The 12,131-nt window shown below is 44.0% G+C and overlaps 1 protein-coding gene across 1 annotated transcript; it reads right to left on the bottom strand.

The window, feature by feature from the left end:
* Positions 1–2,964: 2,964 nt before the first annotated feature.
* On the bottom strand, positions 2,965–6,875 carry LOC115198539 (uncharacterized protein K02A2.6-like; the record flags this gene model as incomplete). Its single annotated transcript, XM_029760539.1, has 1 exon — positions 2,965–6,875. A coding segment is annotated over exon 1 (3,816 nt), but the record flags the coding sequence as incomplete, so codon positions are not given.
* Between the last annotated feature and the right edge of the window lie 5,256 nt (positions 6,876–12,131).

The following is a 12,131-nucleotide window of genomic DNA, read 5'->3' as shown; positions in this document are numbered from 1 at the left end:
GCAGGAGAGCATGAGTTTGCAGGGTTGAAAAGGTGGTCGATGGTAGAGAACAGGGTTCTGGGGTTAACGTTGTTATTGTCAATCGTGGCAGAGTAGAAGGCTGATCGTTCTGCTTTTAAGGCATGTGCTGGTGGTTTTATAGGCCAGTACGAGGCCATCCTTCCTCCAATGTCTCTCAAGCCATGAGTCGTCCTTCTGCGCAGTTCATCAGTGAACCAAGGAGACGAGCGTTGGAATGTTACTTCACATGTTTTTTCAGGGGCAAGGATGTTCAGGGTATTACTCCGAGTGCTGTTATACAGATTGACCATGTCATCGAGGGCCAGCTTACTGCAGTCAGACGCAAAGGTGGACTTGATGTGTTCTTGAAAGAAGGACGGGTTAAGTTTACTCAGGTTGCGGAATTTAATGGTCTTCTTTGGGCAGTAGAGAGGAGTTGGAGCAGTGCCAGACAGTGTCAGTCTGGTAGTCAGGCTGCACGCCTTTTCAATGTATTTGTATCCAGGCGGAGCTGCTTCCTGAAGATGGTAAAAGTCACCCTCTCTGTGCCATGTTTCAGTGAGGCATATCATGTCAAAGTCACTGTCGGAGATATACTCATACAGAAGAAGAGACTTGTTCGTTAAGGATTGTAGATTGTAGAGTGCAAAATGTGTGGAGGCACTGGTCAAAAATGAAATGAAATGAAAACAATTTATAAAGCAATTTATGTATCTAGTCTCCCCATCAGTCAGGTCCATAATTATTGGCACTCTTGATAAAAATGAGAAAAAATACTGTCTAAAATAAATAATAACTTATATCGCATGCTCAATTTGTTATTTTATTATAGTATTTTATAGTAATACAATTGCTCAGAAAAAAAACCCATTTGTTTTACAAGTAATTTTTTTAAATCTAAAAAAGATATGTGTCAAAATTATTGGCATCCCTGTTTTCAGTACTCCAGCACCCAACCCTTGCAAGGATTACGACACTGAACTGTTTTCTAAAATGTTTTATGAGATTGGAGAACACGTGGGGAGGGATCTTAGACCATTTCTCCATATGGAATTTTTAAAGATAATTGATAATCTTCGTCTGCGCTTATCGACTGCCCTCTTCAGTTCAAACCACAGGTCTTCAATGGGTTTCAAGTCCAAAGGCTGATCTGGCTATTGTAAAATGTTGATTTTGTGGTCATTGCAAAATGTTGACTTTTGTTATAAGCTGTCATAAGTAGTTTTAAATTGTTATTCACCGACAGTTGCCTGCCCAGCTGATAATGGCCCAATGAAACTACACCTAAACTACATCGAGACTATTTTCACGCATATACTAATAGATGTAGCCTAAAGGTAAGATTAAATTCACAATAGTCTGATGGGTGACAATATGATAAATTGTCAAACAGTGTATGAAGAGACTGATGAACAGTGCAGTGTATAATTGACCCAGAGAGAATGGAGCACATGCTTTTCTTTTTTTTTTACAAAATATAACTTTTTTGCAGAATAACCACAGTTCCACAGGTTCTACATGTGAGCTCTCGCGACACTCAGCTATTCTATTCTTTTGAAATAGATTTTCTTAGTATAATAATGTTTCTTATGATCTGCCTAAACAAAATAATGGATTTATTTGTGACGGTGTATATTAAATGGATTTATTAATTATTAAATGGATTTAGACTGTTAAATGTGGATGCCCCAAGGGCTCAGCATTGGTGGCTATTTGTATATGTCAAGGCCCGGTTAAGGCGAACCCCTTGCCACACCTGTTGCATACAAACGTATTTTGTTGATTTTTGTATGCGCTTTCATGTTACTTAGATGGGAGAAATCTCTCCCACATATGTCACAGTGGTATGGCTTCTCCCCTGTGTATATTCTCTGATGGATTTACAGCTTTTTGCCTGATAAAAAAAGCCTTTCCACATTCATCACAGCAGTACAGCTTTACCCCAGTGTGTCTTTTCTCATGGGTTCTTAGTGTCGATTTGTCTGTGGATCTGTAATCACTTGGAACACGCAAATGGTTTCTCTCCCGTATGTGTCCGAACATGTCTTCACAAACTCAACGATTGACTGAAGCGTTTACCACAGTTGGGGACACTGCAAGCGTACGGTTTCTCTTTGGTGTGAGTTAACTGGTGCAACTTCAGGGTGATAAGACAGTGGAACCCCGCCTGCAGTCTGAGCACTCCTCCGGCTTGTTGCCCGTGTGGATCTTTGTTTCTGTAGTAACTTGACAAGGAATGCCCACACGCATTTCGATATTACTTTCCTTTACTTTCAACCCAAACCTAAAGGTGTATTGCCAGGTACAAACGGTACAAATATAACAGAACTATATAGCCCACTCAGCCGGTGGTAGAATCACATTGCACAGAACTCACTCTTGGTGATGACATCATCAAAGGGGAAAGGTCAAGGTTAATGCCAATAATAACCATGTAATTATTTATATAGTGTCCACACTATAACACTTCTCCCCCCTCAATTTAAATCCCCCCCCTGTAAGGAAAACATAAGGTTAACAAGTAAACCACATTAGTGTTTTCTTCTCTTTACTACACCACACTGTAGAACTTCTGCTGGTGTTACGGTAAATGTAACCAAAACAACAACAATAAAATGACAGTCCTTATTTCTTTTCAACTAGGTCTGCTGCTCCAAACAAACACTAACACCACGAGTCTCTCAGTCTCAACTACAGAGTTAGTTTTTCAGGAGGCTTGTGACTACGCTGTGATCTGCGCAGTACTCCTGGTGTGCTACGAGACACAGGTAAGGCATGTCCCAGTGGAGCTGGGTCTGAGGGCACAGGAGCGGGTTGGGTGTTTGTGAGAGAATGTCCATCACCCTCTGCTGGAACCACTGAATGCCCCTGTTCCTCAGATGCTGTTTCCTGTGGGATTTCAACTTGTATACTACCACCCACAGCTGTTCCGTCTGAAAACATGGTCTTGTCTTTGTCATAGCGCAGGCGGAGATGGTCCTGGTGTCTGCGCATGACTCGACCATCAGTCAGTTTGACCACAAAGGAGACGGGACCACTCTGACTCAGAATGATACCTGGCAACCAGCGTTGGCTGCTTGTGAAGTTGCGGATGTAGACAGTGTCATTGGGTTTTAACTGTCTCTCCCTTGCGTGGTGGTCATGTCTCTCTTTTTGTTTCTCCTGCTTCCGTTCCACTCGTGCTCTGATGTTCGGACGCAGTAGATCCAGGTGAGCTTTTGGCCTTCTGCCCATTAACATCACCGCTGGAGCCTGTCCTGTTGTTGTTTGTGGCGTGATGCGGTACTGGAACAAGAACCGAGAGAGCTTAGTAGTGATGGTTCCCCCAGTCATCCTTTTGAGCCCCTCTTTCAGTGTCTGCACAGCCCGCTCCGCTAAGCCGTTTGAGGCCGGGTGAAACGGGGCGCTGCGGACATGGCGGATCCCGTTTCTCCGCATGAATTCTTGGAACAAATCACAGGTAAACGTTGTTGCGTTGTCGGACACCAGAGAGTCCGGCAGACCATGGGTTGAAAACACCTGCCGAAGCTTTTCGATGGTTGTGGTCGCTGTGATGTTGCTCATGATGTGCGCCTCCAGCCACTTGGAGTGTGCGTCCACCATGACAAGGAACATGTGACCCATGAAAGGGCCTGCAAAATCTATATGCAGCCTAGACCATGGGTGGTCAGGCCACTCCCACAGATGTAGTGGCGCGGGCGGCGCCATCTTCTGGTTGATCTGGCACTCAGAACATGATTTAACTTTGTCTTCTACCTCCTGATCCATGTTAGGCCACCAGATGTAAGATCTGGCTAAACTTTTCATCCGGGAGGCACCCGGGTGAGCCTCATGGACCTCATCCATGACTTGTGCACGGCCAGGGGGTGGAACAACCACTCTGGACCCCCAGAGTATGCAGCCATCCTGCACACTCAGCTCCGTTTTGCGCTTTGCGTAAGGTCCTAGTCCATCATCCTCTATGACAGGAGGCCAACCCTGCATCAGGAATCTTTTCACTTGGGACAGGATAGGATCCCGGTCTGTCCACTGTTTGATCTGATTGGCATTCACAGGTGAGTTTGACAATCTCTCCATTAGGAAAATTGTCTCGGGGGGCACCACAGTTGTGGCAGGCATCTCTGGTAGCGGGAGACGGCTGAGCGCGTCTGCATTTGCATTGTCCTTCCCCGCTCTATACACTATCGTATACTGGTAAGCCGACAGTGTCAGGGCCCAACGCTGTAACCTTGCTGAAGCCATGGGCGGAATGCATCTTGATTCACTAAAAAGGCTCATCAGTGGTTTGTGGTCAGTGCATATGGTGAAATGACTACCGTAGAGGTACTGATGGAAGCGTTTCACAGCAAAGACTATGGCCAGACCTTCCTTGTCTAACTGTGAATAACCCTTCTCAGCACTCGTCAGCGTACGTGATGCAAATCCAATGGGTCTCTCTGACCCGTCCTCCATCTGATGAGAGAGTACTGCCCCGACGCCATAGGGTGAGGCGTCACATGACAGGATGATCTCTTTGTCTTGGTCAAAATGAACCAGAAGTTGTGCTGATTGTAGTAGTGCTTTCACTTCCTTGAAAGCTTTCTCTTGTGCTGGCCCCCACTTCCATTTACAGTCTTTGTGGAGCAACTGATAAAGTGGAGCCAACACTGTTGACAGCTCAGGGAGGAACTTCCCATAGTAGTTCACCATGCCCAGGAACGACCTGAGCTCTGACCCATTCTTGGGGTTTGGAGCATCCTTGATTGCCCTGACTTTGTCCTCCACAGGACACAGACCCTGCGCTGTGATCTTGTGACCTAGGTATGTCACACTCTGTGCTTGGAATGTGCACTTGCTACGCTTCAGGCGCAGCCCTGCCTCAGAGAATCTCTTTAACACCTGGTCCAGATGGTGGAGGTGCTCCTCCTCCGTCTCCCCTGTAACCAGGATGTCATCCAGGTACACTGCTACATGAGGGATCCCCTGCAGCAGATTGTCCATTGTCCTCTGGAAAATGGCTGGGCTGGACGCCACTCCGAAAACCAAGCGGTTGTACCTGAACAAGCCTTTGTGCGTGTTGACTGTGACATACTCTTTTGAGTCCTCGTCCAGGAGGAGCTGTTGGTAGGCGTGACTCATGTCAAGCTTTGAGAACGTCTTGCCTCCTGCCAGTGTCGCGAACAAGTCCTCCACCCGTGGCAGCGGGTAAGCGTCTAGCTTAGAGGCCCTGTTGATGGTGAGTTTGTAGTCCCCACATATACGCACCGTGCCGTCACTTTTCAGAACGGGAACGATAGGAGCTGCCCAGCGGGAGAACTGAACGGGAGTAATGACGTTTGCTTCCTGCAGCCGCTCCAACTCATCTTCCACTTTCTTTTTCATGGCGTAAGGCACTGTCCTGGGCTTGAAAAAGCGAGGCTCGGCCTGAGGATCCACGAACAGCTTAACTGTAGTGCCCTGCAGTGTGCCCAGTTCCTCTTTGAAAATCTCTGGGTATTTTTGAATGACATCCTCAGTCACTCGGGTGTGTTTTATCTCACCCCAGCTCAGTTGTATTTTGTTTAGCCAGTCACGCCCTAGTAAACTAGGCCCATTCCCTTTCACCACCAGGAGCCGTGCTCTCGCTTCCTGGCTGTTGTATGCAATGTTCACTTCTAGAGCCCCAAGCAATGGTATGGTCTCCCCGGTGTACGTACGCAGTCTGATCCCTGCCGGTGTGAGGGCAGAAACCTGTCTTGAGCCCCATTTTTGTTTGTAGGTCTCCTCACTTATGACAGAGGCAGAGGCCCCCGTGTCAACCTCCATCCTCATCTGCTTTCCATCTACCTCCACTGTAGCATAAATAGGCTCTGCGCGCGGCTCCCTCACATTAAACATGTTGTAGGAACAATGCTCGTCCTCCTCCTCTGTGCTCTCTAGGTGGTGCGCTGCTGACTGAGGCTTTGGTGCTGTGAACTTGCCCAGCCCAGTCCGCCCACCCTCTGGCTTGCTCCTAGGACCCCTGCATTTTTTTGCTAAATGTCCCTTTTTGTTGCAATTGTGACAGACAGTCTCCATGAACTTACAGTTGTTACCATAATGTGTCCCTCCACATCTGAAACATTCCACTGCTTTTCCCCTTTTTCCTGCCGCCTCTTTTGTCACCTGATGCACTGCACAACTTTCACTATTGGCCTTTTGAATATTTTTCACATTACTAGCGGCCATCTCCATCCCTTGAGATAGTTCCAATGCCCTCTTGAAAGTCAGTGTGGCTTCCCCAAGCAACCGGCGCTGTATGCTGTCCTCATTAATGCCACAGACTAATCTGTCACGGAGCATGTCCTCTAACATAGCCCCAAACTCACAATGTTCAGAGAGTTCCCGTAATTCAGCAACAAAGTTAGCAACAGACTGACCTGTTTTCTGAAAATGGCAGTTAAACTTGAACCTCTGGACAATCACTGAAGGCTTTGGATTGTGGTGAGTCTGAACGAGAGCAACTAGATCCCCAAAAGGAATTTCTCCCGGTCTCCGTGGTGTAGCCAAATTCCTCATTAGCTTGTAGGTTTTAGCCCCACACACACTCAAGAGAATAGAGCGCTGTTTAGCCTCATCTATGATTCCATTTGCCAAGAAAAAGTGTCCCAACCTTTCCACATATTCCGTCCAGTCTTCGTTCTCTTCCACAAACTCAGTGATAGTCCCAAACATTGCCATTATAACGCCAACCTGTCCTTGATCCTCGTTAGCGATTTGCACTTGCTGCTGATTGTCCCCGTCGGCGTTTCCGTCCAGTGGCACCTGCTCTCCGTCGCTCATTAAGCTAGCTAGCTAACTCGCCCTGTACAAGTTGATAAAGTTTTATCCTCGTCGCCAAAAAGGTGTAGTAACTTGACAAGGAATGCCCACACGCATTTCGATATTACTTTCCTTTACTTTCAACCCAAACCTAAAGGTGTATTGCCAGGTACAAACGGTACAAATATAACAGAACTATATAGCCCACTCAGCCGGTGGTAGAATCACATTGCACAGAACTCACTCTTGGTGATGACATCATCAAAGGGGAAAGGTCAAGGTTAATGCCAATAATAACCATGTAATTATTTATATAGTGTCCACACTATAACAGTTTCTGTTCCAGGTGGTATGGTCAGAGAATTTGCTGCCACATACTTTGAGCAGGCTTACGTTTATTGTTGACATTTAATTCATCCTAGCAGCAGAACTGAGCGATTTCCCCAGCTGGAAAGTACAAATTGGCTATATTATAAAAATTCATGAAAACAGACATTTGCTTTTTGGTCTTAATTTAAGGTTAGGGTTAGCTGTAAGGATAACGTTAGGTTTAAAATCTGATATTATGGCTTTGTGTCTGTGCCAGCTAGTGACCACTCTGCAGAGCTGTCTCCAGAACAAGATTCATTTACGAAAAATGTTAACCTGCATACATCGCAGGAGAAGGGTTTGGCACCCGTGTGAACCCATCGGTGAACTTTCAGATGCTGTCGAAGTCGGAAGCTTTTCCCACACTCGGGAGCAGCAGTGCGGTTTCAGTCCGCAATGAAGGAGCTGGTGAACGTTTAACTCCGCAAGACTGATGAAGCCTCAGTCGCACATGGTGAGGTTGCATTGGTGAGGTCAGCGCCACTGCCGTCAGCGCCACTCTGGAAGATGTACCGCCATTCATCTGTGTGCGTTCACTGGTGGGTCTTTAAGTGAGACAGACAGGTAAACTGTTTCCCACAGAGTTTAAAATCATGTGGCCTCGCTCCTGTGTGTCAGTACATGTAGTTTTTAGTACTTGGAGTTGGTGAACGCTTTCCAGCATGTGTCGTATCTGTGTCTCCCATGCATTTTAGTTTGCTGCTATATTTTCAAAATGTCCGTCTTGCTTAGTCTCTTCCACACTGGATATAACAGCATATCTCCTGTACCGGTATCTGTCTCTGAGCTGGAGACACTTGAAACACTCGATGTCCGATAGAAATTCAGATTGTTGTGGTTGGTCATCGAGAAGATCCAATCCAGCGTCCTCCTCCTCTGGCCTGTTGGTGCACAACGAGTTCCCAAGCATTCCATCTTGGCGATCCCATTCCGTGACTTCGTTTCGGTTTTAATGTGGGTGGGGTGAATCCTGGGTCCTGACCAATCAGGTTTGCTTGTTACCACCCAGTGTCCCCCATAGTGACGAGGTGGTCTGGTCCAGAGGCTCAGGAAGAATCAATCTCAGTGTCCATTTGGAAGGGGTTACCATGTAGAAATTCTGCAAATACAAATGATCAACATATCAAAACAGATATCAAGACAGTACAACAATATATTTTATCCAGATGTGAAAAAATAGTATGCTATTGATGACATGCTTTAACCTCCCTGGGCAAGGTGGGACGCTAGTCAACAGCCAGTGGAATCGCGTGGCGCGAAATACAAATACCTCAAAAATGCTATAACTTCAATTTCTCAAACATATGACTATTTTACACCATTTTAAAGACAAGACTCTCGTTAATCTAACCACATTGTCCGATTTCAAAAAGGCTTTACAGCGAAAGCAAAACATTAGATTATGTCAGGAGAGTACCCTGCCAAAAATAATCACACAGCCATTTTCAAAGCAAGCATATATGTCACAAAAACCAAAACCACAGCTAAATGCAGCACTAACCTTTAATGATCTTCATCAGATGACACTCCTAGGACATTATATTATACAATACATGCATGTTTTGTTCAATCAAGTTCATATTTATATCAAAAACCAGCTTTTTACATTAGCATGTGATGTTCAGAACTAGCATACCCACCGCAAACTTCCGGTGAATTTACTATATTACTCACGATTAACGTTCACAAAATACATAACAATTATTTTAAGAATTATAGATACAGAACTCCTTTATGCAATCGCAGTGTCAGATTTTAAAATAGCTTTTCGGCGAAAGCACATTTTGCAATATTCTGAGTACATAGCCCGGCCATCACGGCTAGCTAATTTGACACCCACCAAGTTTGGCCCTTACCAAACTCAGATTTACTATAAGAAAAATTGGATTACCTTTGCTGTTCTTCGTCAGAATGCACTCCCAGGACTTCTACTTCAACAACAAATGTTGTTTTGGTTCCAAATAATCCATAGTTATATTCAAATACCTCCGTTTTGTTCATGCGTTCAGGTCAGTGTCCGAAGGGTGACACGTGAGCGCATTTCGTGACAAAAAATGTCAAAATATTCCATTACCGTACTTCGAAGCATGTCAAACGCTGTTTAAAATCAATTTTTATGCTATTTTTCTCGTAAAATAGCGATAATATTCCAACCGGGCGACTCATTCAAAGGCTGAAAGAAAAAAATGGAGAATTCACATGAATGCGCATCTCCAGTGTCACTGTTCTCAGCCTGACCACTCACAAACAGAGCTGCTGTTTTTCGCCCAGAGACAGGAGAGACGTCATTCCACTTTCTGGCGCCTTCTGAGAGCCAATGGAAGCCTTAGAAAATGTCACATTACAGCAGAGATGCTGTATTTTCGATAGAGATGCCACAGAAGGAGAACAAATTGTCAGACAGGGCACTTCCTGTATGGAATCTTCTCAGGTTTTGGCCTGCCATATGAGTTCTGTTATACTCACAGACACCATTCAAACAGTTTTGTAAACTTTAGAGTGTTTTCTATCCAAATCTACTAATTATATGCATATTCTCGTTTCTGGGCAAGAGTAGTAACCAGTTTAAATCGGGTACGTTTTTTATCCGGCCGTGCAAATACTGCCCCCTAGCCCCAACAGGTTAAGAAAATACCAAGTAAATTAATTGGCCTATCATGAACAGTGTAATTTGCTTTTGAACTTTAAAATTGAAAATTTATTTGGTAAAATGACATGGTAATTAGGCTACAGAATAATTAGCCAATAACCACACTTCTTAATTTTGAATTTATTGAAGCAAGTAAAATGGCAGTTTGATTAATCAGGCTGTAATACACAATTCATTGGTATATACAGCCTGAAACTAACGAATGCAAAATTGTGTAAATGTTCCAACCAAACCAGACTTACTCTACCGGTTGTCTGTGGTGGTTTGTCCTTCAGCTGCTCAAATTCTTTGACAAAATATCCACAGGAAAGTATTGTTTATCCGACTCTTTAGAGTGCCAGTACTATAGTTCACATTTATATCACCTGGCACATGCGCAAAACCATGTAAATACCTGCTAACTTCAGTTAGTATGCATGCATCGCGTGCACACGTGTTTGCTGACGACAGAAGGCATATGCACTAGACAGAAGTACATGCACGCAATGCATGCATATGATAATCGGACCAGTAAAATGGGTTCTTTCTATAATGCAAGTTGTGTTGAATAGGCCTTCTTTGAAACAAGTTAACGTCAGCTAGATCTGGTTTTACGGCATTTTTTTCTATCGCCTACGCTTGATGCTAGTTAGCTAAATATTATACCTAAAAAATTAATTTGCTAAGAAATATATAATGTTATTTCAAAACATTAACAGCAAACCTAATTCTTTATAGCTATAACATAACATTAGCTAGCTAATGAGAAGTTGATCTTTGCTGGATGCTTTCACGTTAGCTAGTCTGGGTTTGTTACTGTTAGCTAGCACATGGACAAGCAGTAGTCAGACATCACACAAATTACCAACATAGTTGGATATGTCGTGTAAATTCACCACTAAGCACTCAAATTCAAAGTAAATGAAGAAATCTTTATTTTAACTGCCAGAGATTCACAAACTCAATACAAGCTTGATGAAACTCTGAAAAGGACGATCGCTTTCCGTCCTTATATACTGCAACACAGCTATATAAGCATGGTTTACATTATTCATTATTAACGTTGGTTCCTGCACGTGACTGACTGATACCTCACGAGGCTTTGTTCCCAGAGCAATGTTATGGGCGTACTGCCAAATTGCTGCATGACTGATAGTGGTTTACTCCGGTGTGTAATCAATCCGTCACTCTCATGATCCCAACCAAAATACTTTATTACAAAGACAGCATTGTCCTATACGTACGTTCCCATACACACAAGAACATTTCCATCACAGATACTTCATTTCTTTTTGCACTACACAATAAACGTTTATGAGAATACATTTACGTCATTTAGCAGACGCTCTTATCCAGAGCGATTTACAAATTGGTGCATTCACCAGAATAGTCAGCTCTCGAATGCTAGCTGGATTATGTTAGCTTGCAAATCAAGTTGATACAAACTAGCAGGAATTTTAGCTAGCCAGGTCGTATTGAAAGCTAGTGTTAGGGTTGAACTGGCTATTTGTATGCATAACTTATATAATATACTGGGGAAGCTTTGCTAAGTACATAAACTACGGGTAAATCACCTGTTGAAGACAAGAAGAACTACAACCGGCAACAGGAAGTGCGTCACGACGATGGGACCAGCCTGCACGCCGACGTTAGGAGGAGCAAGTTTAAACCACGCTCCTCCTCCCTCTGACAGGCCAGCATTGAGCGGGAACTATCTCTGTCAGAGTATATAAGAGAGAACAATAGGATGTGTCGTTCTCTTCTCTGTTTGCCCTGCGAGGTAAAACAGCGAGACCGTATATACGAACAACCCATTTACCACACACGTGTTTGCATTAATTAAAGTACAAATAAATCAACGTTACTATGTGCTGACTATTTTGTTCTGATACCAGAAACGAACTGTCGCAACATTAACACTAGCTAGCTACATTCTATCAAACCTGTCAACTGGTGTGTTTGGTTAGCCTGCTAACTAGTAGCAAATGCCATGACAAGGTTAGGAATTAAACTAGGTAGCCATTCAAGACGCTAACCATTCAGCTAGCAAGCTAAACATTTGTTATGGGGTATAATTAGTTACAGCGTGGCCAGGGTGAATTAAATGATTTCTTCACAATCTTACCAGCTAGCTAGTTATCTAGCTAGTTGTAGCCAAAGGACTTTCTACAATTTCTAGCTAGCTACCAAAATTAGCAAAGCTAGCTGCACAGTCACATTGGCTAGCTAACAACAAGATATAATTTCTATATTCTGGAGGCAGTGGAAACGTAATTCATGCTAGCCCACCAAGGGCAGCCCAATCTGGGTTAAATTGAAAGTGCAAGGCTTTAGATATGTCTGTTTTCGGACAAAGAGGTACGCTACAAGAGGA

Source organism: Salmo trutta, chromosome 8 (genome assembly GCF_901001165.1).
Source record: "Salmo trutta chromosome 8, fSalTru1.1, whole genome shotgun sequence".
Classification (NCBI taxonomy): domain Eukaryota; kingdom Metazoa; phylum Chordata; class Actinopteri; order Salmoniformes; family Salmonidae; genus Salmo; species Salmo trutta.
This window is presented reverse-complemented; position numbering and strand designations above follow the sequence as displayed.